General features: G+C 37.3%; 1 protein-coding gene across 1 annotated transcript; it reads left to right on the forward strand.

Moving 5' to 3' along the window:
• Nucleotides 1–7,689: 7,689 nt before the first annotated feature.
• On the forward strand, nucleotides 7,690–9,710 carry LOC115628540 (inner centromere protein A). The gene has a single exon (XM_030524701.1). The coding sequence runs from the start codon at nucleotides 7,909–7,911 to the stop codon at nucleotides 9,454–9,456; it is 1,548 nt and encodes a 515-aa protein (XP_030380561.1). The 5' UTR covers nucleotides 7,690–7,908; the 3' UTR covers nucleotides 9,457–9,710.
• Nucleotides 9,711–13,876: the final 4,166 nt, after the last annotated feature.

The raw sequence follows: 13,876 nt of genomic DNA on the forward strand, positions 1-13,876 counted from the left end.
GTAGTAATAAAATTCGGTTTTTCAATTTTGGTTTATTCACATCTACCAGATCAGCTCCATATTGTAGCAGCTTCTTAGTGTCCATCCAAGTCTTCAATTTCTTTTTTAGACTGTAAATTCAAAAAACGTATGATCAGAAAACTGTACTCTTCTTAGCTAAAATGATAGCTTATTACGACTTAGCGATTTTCATATACAATAATTAACCCAAATAGGCTTCGCAAACTTCAGCAGCATATAGAGATCGCAACAAGTATAACTTTTATTGTGTACCTGTATACTCGGTTATTAATGTTGTTGGAGTGCAACTGTCACAAAAGGCTAGGAACTTTTAATGGTTCAATAAACTTGCAGCCACTTTAACTTTAAAACGCTGACAAGTCGACAGTGGGCCTACAGACAGAACAGTGAAAAGTTAACTGGAAGGCAGCAAAGTTTGCCAGCTAGTTAAATAAACTTATATTGTTGGATGTTGTGTGTATTCATGGGTGTGTGTGTGTGTGACATTTATTTCCGCTTAAGTGAAAATATTAATTACCAAAATTTCATTGCCACTCGTAGCAGAAGAAATATATAGTGGGTTGGGGCAGTTGTAGAGATAGACTGTTGTCTAAGCTGGTTACCAACCTGAACTTGAGTGTGTGCGGCAAATCTTGTCAGCAATTCAATTAGTGGGCGCTCGCATTTATCTTATTTAAACGAAGCATACTTTCGTGCGCACATATGCAAGAAGTCGCTATGTGTGTGTGTGTGTGTGTGTGTGATTGCGAGTGTTTGTCGTTATGGCAACGTTGTTGCAAGCTGAAGAGCGGGCCACATGACTTGTGACTTATGCACTGACGCAACCAATTATGGCTTAGAGTCAACTGCAACTGTGTGTGTGTGTACATGTGTGTGTGTTAAGTTAACTGGCAGCTACTGTATGCACATGCGGCTTTCTCCCTTACTCTCTCTTCAAAAACCATGTCAAATAAAATTTATGCGCTGCTCTGAAAAGACGGCAATGAAAACAACGCGTCTGTCTTGGATAGTTAGTGCAGGTAAGTTGCCAAAATTGTTGCCGCCTTTTCGTTGCGCACTTTTCGGGAATGCCATTAATTGGGCCGTCAAAAATGGCCGCAATATTTTAGCACTTGCTTAAAAGTTTTCTAATTAAATTTGACACGTCACTTGCGAGGCTGCATATAATTGAACAGGCTCTATAGTGAATTCTGCCAATTAGAAAATGTCGAAAATCCGCAAAACAATCAAATGCAAATAAAGACGAACTCAACTCAACTTTTCTACCTTGTACTTGTAGTCAAAGGGGCGCATCTTTTATTTGAAACAGCAAGCGATACATCAGTTTTTAGTTATGATGTAAAATGTTATGTTATTTTTTTTAATTTTCTTTCTTTAATCTTTATTTAAGATCTGTCCTATTAATTATTAAATTTTACAATATCTTTGACAATTGCACACAAAGCTGTTGATATGAACCAATACATAGAGGCATCGTATGTTTGATGACCCAATAGCAATCCAAGGCCTAGTAGCATAGTAGTAGTTATGCACAGTGTGCTTACTTTGAGACTGCATGACGAGTTTCAAATTGAAGTTTAGCCACCGAAACTGACTCTGTCAGCACAGACGGAAAGTTCAGAGTTTCACCCCGGCCATAAGTCAATTAAGTAAATTGACTTCCACCTTCCACAGTTTGTGGCCACTTATCAGATTTGTTTGTGGTCTGGCAGGAGTTGAAATGTCTTCGCTACAGTTCACTTCATCAGCTTCATTGGTGCTGTTGCCGCTGGTCTTGCGTGAGGTGCCAAAGCGAAATGATTTTTATGCGGCAACAGACCGAGATGGGAATGATGGAGGGCAGACAAAAGTTCTGATGTTGCGCACAGATTGTCAACGCACTTTTAAAGTTCACGCTACTTATTTCAATGGTTGTGAAGGTTTTTTGCATTTAATTAACTGTGCGATACTTAATGGCCACCTCACCGAAATGTTGATGAAAGTTTTATCATCTGCGTGTGGACAGAGTAAAATTCCAGCTGCCTGTTGTTGACACGCAATTCCTGGGTACATAATGACAAATTAAAAACTTAACAAATTGAAACGTGATGTTAGGGCTATATTATGTGAAAAATATATAGGAAAATCGTGTAATAGAACGTTTGACTGATTCTACGTATTATATGTAAAGATGTAGTTAATCAGCAGACAAACAATCAAAAGTACTTTGAGGCTTTTTCGCTTACAATTCTTGAATTTATTGGGTTTACGTCCACACAAATTAGGACTAAGCCCCATCCGATACTTTATTATTGTTTATTTTAATTTAATTTCAATTTTGACTTGACTACTTCCCCCAAGAAAATCGTTCCCGCGATAGCTTACCCCAAGCTGATTTAAGACTAATTGTACTATGTATGTACTATGCTTTCGAATTATTGGGGGGATTGACGAAATTCACAAGCCTAAATCATAATATTTATAAAAATTCAAATATAAAATATTTGTATTAGAGATAATGTTGCTTATTTATGCACAATTATTACTTAGGATCTAAACATATTTTCTATCTTCTAAATCTACTTCCTCTTTCTGCAGTTCCCTGTGATTTACATTATACATGTCCTTACTTAAAATACATTTGGTATTAAACATGTTTATTTTAAACACTTATGACCCCTTTTTATCCTATGGTTACAGGGTATACACATTTGAAGGTTTTTCTATTAGTATGTCTACATACATAGATGCGATTCTAGACGTCTTATCTTTTTTGACTCAGAGCTCAAAGGTAGCATTCAAAATACACTGGCAAGCTAATTGATTTGACTCTTAAAGCGTTAACATTGCAGAAACCCAATCCGTCTCCAAGCGTCTACAGCGTTCGACATGTATATGCACTCAGATTATTGATTATGCTGTTTCTTAAATTAAAAAGACTCTATAATGTAGGTTATTTATTCATTTTGTATGCATATTGTTTATATACATTTGTTTTATCTAAATAAATATTTATGTATTCAAAGCTTGCCTCGCAATTAATCAGTTCAATTTCACGTTTCATTGAATTCTGATCTCACTCTCCGTATCTCTATTTATCTCACTGTCAACTCCCTAGTGTGCGGCATTGAGTTAATTAAATTTTTGTGGCCAATGAAAGTGAAATGTAATGCAGAAAATACAATTCGCACGCCCGTAAACAATAATGTTTTCAATATATAAATAAACGTGTGCTGCACACATGGCGTATGAATTATTTTTGGATGCTGGTCGCCGGTAAAATTGTCACGTTTTTAATTAAAATCATCAGCAGCTTGACCAAACAAGCGCATGGCAGCAATCATCAATAGCAAGAGCAACAAAAACAACTATGGCGGCAACAGCAACTGGAAAAAGTTCGCATTGAAATTATAATTTAAAAATTAAAAGTTATTGCTCTGCGTGTGTGAAATTTTTAATAAGCGACAACAACAACCTGTTGCAAGCGCTCGATGCGCTCTTTTTATTATTTAATTAATTTTATTTATTTAAAGCAATTTATGTGGGTTTTTTTGTAATTTGTGTGCCTCCAAATAGGCAACAGTTTCTCAATAAGCCGCTTATTGCTGTTCATTGCAGACAATTGCATTGAAATGCATCGAATGGATATTATTGCCTTTTGATCTGCAACAATTCGATAGGAATTCATGTACTCGTATCTCTGTTGTTGAGAGGTTTCTCCATTTATTTCAACTGCTTGCTGACGTATTCTTAGAAGGTGAAATTTAATCTTTCGCACTTACTGGTCATTGTAGAACGTTCACTTGTAGCCTAAATAATTAATTTATCCTGCATCTTATACTCTCTGCTTAAACTTTGTGCTTGTTCTACATGCATGCCTGCTTTAAAATGTACAACTCGCTTTCCACGCAGACAGAGCTGTTGAAACTGAGACTAGGGCCAGCATCATTGCCTTTTAGTGCAGCCTTGGGTGTCACTACCACAGCTGTGACAGTTCACAGGCACCGAGAATAATGTGCAAAATTCAATTAGGAATGCTTAAAGGGCTGACCAGTGCAGAAGAAGCTGGCCAAAGCTTGATTTTCTGGGGAAATTCTAAGGGTCTCTGGGAGTATTGTGTTTCTAAAATCAGAGTCAGAATGTTATTGGGTTTGGCAGACAACATTAGTGCGGATATTAATTGAAATACATACTTATATACTTTTAGATTAATATAGATAGATAGATAGATAGATAGATAGATAGATAGATAGATAGATAGATAGATAGATAGATAGATAGATAGATAGATAGATAGATAGATAGATAGATAGATAGATAGATAGATAGATAGATAGAATGATAGATAGATAGATAGATAGATAGATAGATAGATAGATAGATAGATAGATAGATAGATAGATAGATAGATAGATAGATAGATAGATAGATAGATAGATAGATAGATAGATAGAAAGATAGATAGATAGATAGATAGATAGATAGATAGATAGATAGATAGATAGATAGATAGATAGATAGATAGATAGATAGATAGATAGATAGATAGATAGATAGATAGATAGATAGATAGATAGATAGATAGATAGATAGATAGATAGATAGATAGATGGATGGATGGATGGATGGATAGATAGATAGATAGACTTTAAGACTTTAATAAAATAATTTTACATTTTATTGGAACTTTGAAAAGATTAGACAGTATGAAGTTACGAAAACGAAAATGATTCCTAAAATTGAAATTATTGTTCGACCATATTCTCAATATTAATAATTTCGTAACTAAAATTGAATGTGTAACTATTTCCCATAAGTTATTTGTTCGTTTATTTTGTGGTTAAATTTTCGTTTTCTTCCAATGCTTTTTATGTAGTTGGGGTTCTATTTTAAAGCCCCAACCCATAAGCAGCTAACACGCAAGCTAAGCCAAATCTCAACTCAATCGCTGACACACACATACACGCGCATCATGGGCGTCAGTTTCGGTTTCACAAGTCATTTACAGCTCGTACGTAAAGCCACTTAATTGTTTCTGTCTTAATAAGGGTCACGTCACACACACACACCCTTACACACACATATACACATACACATATAGTACATACTCCAGATAGGGATGGAACAATTAAGCACATAAAAAATCATTTCATTACGTCTATCAAACGTTGCTCATGAGCGCCTAAGAGCGAGCAGCGATAAGTTTTTTATTACACCTGAGCCTGTTTTTCTTGCTGTATCTGTGTGTATGTGTGCGCGCTTGTGTGTGTTTCATTAAAAATGAAAGCGCTACTCATTAACTGTGCCAGCTACAGAAAATCAACAGCACCACCAACAACAACTTGCTAACCAGACAAAGGCACACGAAGCAAGATTTTCGAGTTGGCAACTTTACGCTTAAACACCCACCAGAAAACAAACACACACATACACATACACAAACGTGTGTATATAATGTTGGGTGTGTGCATTGTCTGTGTGTGTCGTGCTGTAGCATAGTTTTAATTACCTTTACTGTCGTCGTGTCCGTTGTTCGTTGCCGTTGGTATCGTTTGTGCCGCCGTTCGACTCGTTGTTTAAGTAATTGCTTGTCATTAGTTAAAATGTTTTCATTTTGCGAAACTCGCCTCACGTTGTCTAGTGTAGATGGCAGTACACTGTCGCAATTCGGCTACTTTGTAAACTTATTCCTCTATTTCAAATGCCCAATTCAAGGAAGTGGCTTATGGCAGAGTTGCTTTGGCAAAAACACAATGGGAACAACTGAGAATACAAAATATAAAACTTTATTTGATAAAACGAGTATGATTAACTGTTTAATACTTATCGCTATTACGTTGAATAATTCGCAAAGCGAAAGCTCAAACATTTTATTTTAACATACTTTTAGTTTCATCGGCTATGCACCTAAATCTGATTTTACATGGTATAAAAGGTGTGAAAAAAACCGTGTAAAAAAGACATTATTCATGTGCAAAATGAATCGTGCTAAATGGAACAAAGGCGCGTACCCATATATAAAAATTTTTTAATTTTCGAACCGTTTTAAATCAAAACCGTGGAAAAAAGACCGTGTAAGAACAGAATTAGGTGTATTTATATTTAAGTAAATTTTTTCGAATTCCTATAACTTTCCTTTGTGGACTTCGTCTTCTTAAAGTTTCATGAAGCTCAGCTGAATTGCCTGAGGTTATCCATACCAACATCGAATGTGGGTGTCTCCTCACCGTAGTCCTTGATTGCAACCATTAAACAGCCGCAGACCTGCGTGGTTTTTGCACGTGACCAGCTACTTGCATTCGAGCTTGCAGGCCCGGTCGACTTCTAGGCGACTTTTTCATCACTTCTCGCAAGCCTGCATAAATATCTCTGGCTATATTTGTATACGAACTGAAAAGTATATATTCAGGTGGACCCATTAGAATTTACTTTTTATTTTCACATTGCCCGTGTTTACTTTTACACTCAACACTTGTTTCTTTGTATTTATTAAATTCGATTATAGTTTCGAATTTGTTTTTTAAACACTTTATAGGGGACTTTCGCAAATTATGATGAACGGTTAGCTAAGAAAACTCTAACATCTTGATTACCACGTACTAAGAGCACTCATATCGGACTATAGTGCTAAGTAAATGTGAAAAGTTCCATTGCTAACATTCCTTGAATAAGTGTACTTCTGCTTTTATTAAAGATTTTGTATTAAAGCAAGAGATTTTGTATGTTGTGTCATTTTATTGGCCTAATTTTTAGTTTAACATAATTCCTACTAATATGATGCCTTATCATTTGTTGGCTAATTGCTAAGAAACTATTCTGTTCAATAAGTGATTAATTAAAAGTAAACGATTAATTAAAATGAAATGAGTAATTAATTAATAAGAAAACATTCATATTTTAAATTAAGTGCCGAAAATTGCTCGAGGATCGATCAAGGGATTTATTTGCTAGTAACTTTTATTAATAAAATTATAATTATTATAATGAATGTACGCGTGTACAGTCACATCGCAGAGCCCAGGGATGACTAAAATACAAACTTAACTAGGACAGCATGAAGCACAAATTATTATCGATATTGAGAAAATATAACTATGTATATACAAGTATATGAAATTAAACGATAGTTAAAACTTCATTTTCTTATTTACAATGTTGCTGTAAATATTTTTTATAAATTTCTCTCCAATTTAAAAAAGGAAACTTACTTTCTAGTACGATATTCTTATCGTTTTCTACAAATTACTGAAGTTATCATCAAATGTAGAAAAAGACTTATCTATACTCAAAAGTGCAGGCTAAGTTGAATTCAAATTTACATAATATTGAAAAGAATGTCGTTCGTTCTGCTATCATAAGTTATCGGAGCTAAAAATTGGGATGAATGAACACTGTTATCAGATCTATAAAAATGTATATATTGGTGTTTGAGGGAGGTATTTGCTATTTTCTTTAAAATGATTATATTTCTGATTACAGTGGTTAAATATAAATAATAAATAATTGATTGGCATTCTTTTATGGCATCAACACTCTCCTTCGATTTTAGCATAATTATATAATTTTTTTTTGTAAAACAAAGCACTCTTCTAGTTTAACTTCACTTTGTGAATTTTTTGTGTTAGCAAGCCCTGGAAATGAGTTCAGTTTTTACTCACCCATACACAAAGAAACACAGTCCGGAGCTGTTTTACAATTCAGTCTAAAACCAGACACAAACAAAAAACAAAACAAAAATACACACAGTCAATAAATAGCAAACCAAATAGAAGTTCAGCAATACAATCAGTGAACACGCAGTTAATTTTACCATTCCCTTTTCCATTTCCTTTACCATTACCCCCTTTACTTAAACGCCTTTACTCTTTACTCATTTAACAAAAGAGAAATAGAAAAAAATCTAGGAATATGGCCTTCGTCGCGCGTCGTAACAGTGAGGGAAAGGTGGTCGATCGAGTGGTCCTCACAGGACGCAGCAAAGTCTCTAGTCCGCTGCTGTCTCTGAGCGACGAGGAATCGGATGCCGAGACGCTGCAGTCCTACAGTGGTCGCACAGAAGGAGCTCCTACAGTGCGTTATACAGGATCCCACATGATGAACGATGATTGTGAGACGGATGTGGAGTCAGCTTGCATCTATGACTGCGGTGAGAGCATTCGGGATACAGATGGCGAGTCGATGGCAAACTATACAATTCGCTACGAAGATCCCTGTTGTGGCGCAGTGGGCCAGGACAGCGGCTATGGAGAGCTGGAGAGCGACTGTGAGAATGGAAAGTGCGAGGCAGAGGCTGAGACTGATGCAGATGCAGATGTGGCGACAATTAAGTGCTGGAGAGATACTAAGAGTATAGCAAGTGAGGAGGAGCGAGAGACAGTGACCGATACAGAAACATTGCAGCTGCGGGCGGAGCTGTCCAGTCTGGCCTCCTTTGAAAGCAGCACGGTGTGTGGTAAGACCGGCCTCACCGGCATTGGCGGCTCTTTGGGCAACTTGAGCACAATGACGCCCAACAAACTGGATTCTGTTACAGACCAGATGATGAATTTGGATCTAACTATGGGGGCCGAGACCTCCCTCAGTCGTCGCACCTACATACTGGGAGAGAACACGGTGCGAGGAGAGTATTGCGCCTCTCCGATGCCAGGCTCAAGACGTGACGACTGCTCATCCACCGACTCGACGTGCAGCTGGAGCGACATGTATGCCAATGCCATTCAGCATTCGGAGAGTCGCAGTAACTTTGTGCCCTCTCTTAGTTTGAACATGTCGGAGACGACGTCTTCCGGAACCTCGACCTACTATCGCGCTCTCGATGATGACAAGGTGGAGCGTCAGGGTCAGGTCGCCTATGAGGACTGGCTGTGTCGCAAAGAGCGACAAAAGCAGCAGAAGCTTCTGGCCGCCAAGCAGGAGCGGGAGCGACGGGAGGAGGAGGCAGCCCTTCGTCAGCGGCTCTCACAAGAGCGCTTTGACGCCTGGTGCAAGCAGAAGACGCAGCAGAAGAAGCAGGCGGTGAGTGGCTCTTCATCGATGAGCTCATTAAAGAGCACACAGAAGAGCGCACAAAGGGATGCATCCAAAAACAAATTGAAGGGCGCACAGAAGATTTTAGCAAAGAGCGCGGAAAAAAGTACAGCAAAAAGTCCCACAAATCAAGGTCCTCCTGATCCCAAAGCACACTTGGAGGAGTGGGAACGTCTTAAGGATAAGCAGCAGCAGCGCGAACGTGAGCGCCTACGGAAGCAACAAGAGGCGAAGATGAGAACCGAGCAGATGCGCAAGCGAAAATCTGAGATGGCATGGGAAAATTGGATGAAGTCGGTGCAGACCCGACCCAAGCCCGTTCCACTAAATCAAGGACTCGACACCCTGCGCGGCACTGTTTCCAACATTTACATAAACCCCATTGAGTGGGTCTCCAACATCGATGTGAATGACTCGCGTGGCAATTAAGAGCCACAAGATCGACCTTCAGAAGTCGCGACTCTATTCCGAAGAGCATTTGAGAAAACCACAAAAAAAGTTCAAAAACTATGTTTGTAAAATGGTTCCAGGCTACGGTTTTTGTGTTTTCACGGCCAATAGCGATTATAGGTCAACCAAAAAAAATAAACATGAATTTGTGTTTGTGGACTGATTGGCGCTATCAAAAACTTGGTGCGTTGACTCTCTAATAAACTTACAGTTGCGGACAGACACGAATTTTAGAAGTTTTGTCTGTTAGAAAAAATGCGAGGTATCCAGGTCCCCGAAATTGGATGCTTGGAAGATTGATTCTGTATACATTATATATGTACGTATATAAGGAACTGCTTTGGAAACATCTATAAACTGATGCTGAACTGCTGTTTATCTACTTAGTTTTAAAAATTTGCAGTTAAAATTTAAAAAATGTTTAGGAACCGTTCTCCAGACATTGAGGCGAAAATGTTGTATATACAAGTACTCGTACATATAGTTGATTTCATGGTGCCCTAAATTTAACTTGCACATAGTTTTTCTTGCAGTGCACTGCTCACATAACCAACCAAACTGTACCAATTATAATCGTTTTAATTACAAAGCACGGACAGTTCATATAAGTGGATATTTCCGGCCATCCCCCATCTGCCATACTTGGAAAAGTATTAATATACGTCCCCCAACGATGTTCTGAACTGAAAAGCGTTAGCCCTGCTTTGTAATAGTCCCCATGCTAGATAGTTGTCCACCCACCAGTTTCTGCTCTTCCTTGTTTACCGGTTTGTCCTTGTCAATTGTGAACCGTTTCTACTATATTTGTTTATTTTTATGCCCATTTGTGTGTCAATTTGTGTTTTTATTATTTATTTGTCAGCTCCATGGGGAGTTCGGGTGGCTTAATTAAGCTTTTTCCTTGTTGCTGCTGCTGTTGCTGTCCTGCCGCATGTTACTTTTATTTATGCAATTAACCAAAGCTGCGTGTAATAAAGTCCAGCTAGCTGCAGGACTCAGGACCCAGGTAAAATCTTTGATTAATTGTAGTTTTGTTTACACCATGAGAGCTATAAATGGGTGTATGTGTGAGTACGTGTGCTCGTATGTATGTGTGTCGGAGTGTGTGTGTTGTCTTGTCTCTCTTTCAGGTGATTAGTGGGCTTGTCCTTGCTGTTAACTAAGCTTTGGCAATTTGTTTACATGCAGGAGCCTGTTCGGTGTAGTACCGTTAATCGCTTTTTAGGCCTCGTTACTATCATTATCATTATCATGGGTGGCTATAATGGATGCCATATGAACAGCGTCCTATATTCTATGGGTGTGTGTGTTGTGTCTGTCATGAGGAAGTAGGGGATGGCTAGAGATAGAAAATTGAAATTGAAAAAATATCTGAGTAGTCTGCAATTATTGTGAGGCTTGGTTTATTATGGTCTTTTATCAGAAATAAATGCATACAAATGGAAACTGACACAGTAGTATCCAAAGCTCCTAACAAACAGTTTAGATTGGAATTTAAAGAAAGTTTCATTAAAATTGTACAGCGTTCCAATTCAGTGATCAGTAACGATTGATGATAATTTGCTGTTTAAAGAATGCTTAGAAAAATAAATATCAAAAACTGTCTGTTTTAGGCAGTTTGCCTATGGAAACGGTATCTTGGCAGGATTTTTCTTTGAGCCATACTCGGCCGACATCCGTTGAGCAATTTCCCTTATTCAATTCTCCCATATGGGCACAAATCATTGCCTACTTACAGGCCGCAAGCCGTGTAGCGCCCCAAGCTGCCAGTTATTTACAATTTAAGCGTTTTGTTGTGTATGGCATTTGTACTTTTTTCTTTCCGGGCTGGGCTATAAACTTTTATGTCAAATCGTAAAACTAAAAAAAAAAAACAGCTCATCGCCGATTTTGCAACCAAAAGTTAATGGCACTTTGCGGCTGTCTCGGGGACACCGATGCTCATATGCTAGGGCATTAAGCTCGAGCGACATGCATAATCACTATAATGACAATGACAAAATGTTAATGTAAGCTGCCTTGGGGCACGCTGTAGAATTTTTTACGGCCGCCTATAAATTAAAAAACAATTTGACGACAGTGCCTTGACGCAGAACAAATTTGCTCGAATTAATGAAGGCTATTGCCACTTGCTGCCACATTTAAAATAATTTTCGCTCATTTAAATAGCAATTAGGAGCAAGGCGCACACACACACATACATACAAACTAATATATAAACAAAACTATGGCAATAAAACAGGCATTGACACTAAAAGTGTACGAAAATTTATGCAGATTAACACAAATTTGTGTTTGTCGCATTTTAAATGCAAATCAACGGCAGCCACAACAATAACAACAACAATACGAGTGCCAACAATTATAATAAATAACCTAAGCAACACAAAAAAAAAAGAAATGCGAAATGATTCGCTCAGGGGCTGTCGCGCACACAAAGAAATTAATAATAAATCTCAAAATGCTCATTAACTTAATTACTGTGTTTATTTTCATTGCCCTTCCGCTGCCGCAGTTCCTGGTGAGCTGCGCCGAATTTCTTCCTTTTCGGTTTTTTCGGCAGCGGTTCCTTTATTTTTCACTTCAGCGCCAGCCTTTGTGGACATGCTTTTTCTTTCTTTGGTGCGTCACGCAATTTTTTGGAGCTGGTAACGGCACAGTGGGCGAAATTATTGATTCAGCAGCACATTGTTTTCAACGTCAAGAAAGAAGTAATTTTTTACACAATCTGTGATATTTTTTAGAATTTATCCGCTCTTTAAAAGGTCTACACTGCGGTGGAATATAATGTGTATTTAAATTCAAACTGTTGCACAAATAATTTCAAATATTTCGAAAAATACAAATAGAATCCATCCACTTTTAATTTCTTATATAATGTAGTGGAAGTTTATTTAATATAAGGCGAATAATTACAAATGTATTTCTTCATTATGGTACTGAAATGAAACATTAGTTGACGAAACAAAATGTGAGGAATACTTAGGACTTGCATTTTTTCAATAATTCTTGTAAATCAACTGAGAATTTCAACCACCGTGAGGGATTGCCGAGCTCCATTCGACATCGTGCATTTGTGATAAACAACTGAGCGGCAGCGACGAGAAAAAAATAGCCCCAGAACATGAAAAAATTGCGCGTCTTTAACCTTAATGTGTATTTAAGTAATGTTAATTGTGTAGCACTGGCAGCTGGCAGTTGGCCCTCGCTATGCGGCATTCGGCATTCGGTGTTCGTTGCCTGTTTTGGTTTCATTTCAATTTAACATTCGCATTGGCATTCTTCTCCTGCCAGCACGCTGGTTTCTGTTGATTTTGGCGCATTTTCTTAATTATGTAAATTTGTACATTTGAAGCATATCTGAAAAGTTTCACTTTTGTTGCTTTTGCTTAGGCTCCATTGTGTTTCTCAATTGCTGGCTACCTGTTAATTGAATTTCTGCAAGTGTGTGAGCAGTGGCTGAGTGAGTTGCCCAATAATTGTAACGTTATTTAGTACTTATCTTAATGTTCAAGCATTACACATTTAAATCAATTTATGTTCAACATATTGCTTCTTTCCAAAAGCAGATTAGCACGTCCGATTAGTTTAACATGCTGCTTGACTATTGAATTCAAACAAATTTTAATATCACGGATTTGTATTAAAGCTACGAATTTTTAGCACAAAATCTTCGCCCAAATTTAGTGAAATGTACGTTTGAGAACAAATTGCTTCGATAAGATACACACAATTAGAATGCTGCGGAATTGTTCTTTTTATCTAACGATGTTTCAATTGACGAGCGGCATTCTTCATATTATACCGATAGTTCCAGTTTCGCTAGACAGAATAATTGTGAAATAATTTAATTAAACGCAAACTGGAACGAGGCCAATAACTACTGCATTCGAAAGAATTTACACCAAGCCGGAGTTCAAAGCTCACATAACCATAAAATTGTTTCAGGATTTTAATTAAACAGTCATTACCTTTTCTTTTATATGAAAATGGAACGAAAATTGTATAGAACTTCTACAAAATAGTAATTATTATAATGACAGTAGATATTTGACTATAAACTGATATATTTTTGAGGAATTTAATCGTTTAAAAAAGCTTTGAAAAGAGTATAAATATCAAAGCGATCGAGCTTACAGGAATCACTTTAATTTACAATACCTAAGCAATGATTTGAAGCTTTAAGGCGTTTGGAAGTTAGTGAAAAAATTACTGTTTGATTTTTTATACCCGTAGGGTAAAAAGGACACATTAATTATAAATAAATTATATATATTCTTAATTAGCATGACGAGAGAAATGGATCTAGACATGTCCGTCTAGATGAAAGTCTGGATTTCGGAAACGGCAGAGCCCACACAAATTTCGCCAACTGAAATCGACCACACATTCAGTATTA

Source organism: Scaptodrosophila lebanonensis, unplaced genomic scaffold (assembly GCF_003285725.1).
Source record: "Scaptodrosophila lebanonensis strain 11010-0011.00,11010-0021.00 unplaced genomic scaffold, SlebRS2 tig00000118-arrow-arrow-pilon, whole genome shotgun sequence".
Classification (NCBI taxonomy): domain Eukaryota; kingdom Metazoa; phylum Arthropoda; class Insecta; order Diptera; family Drosophilidae; genus Scaptodrosophila; species Scaptodrosophila lebanonensis.

What these genes read in the sequence shown, in the direction of transcription:
- LOC115628540 (XM_030524701.1), top strand. Translation starts at nt 7,909, where the DNA reads ATGGCCTTCGTCGCGCGTCGTAACAGTGAGGGAAAGGTGGTCGATCGA.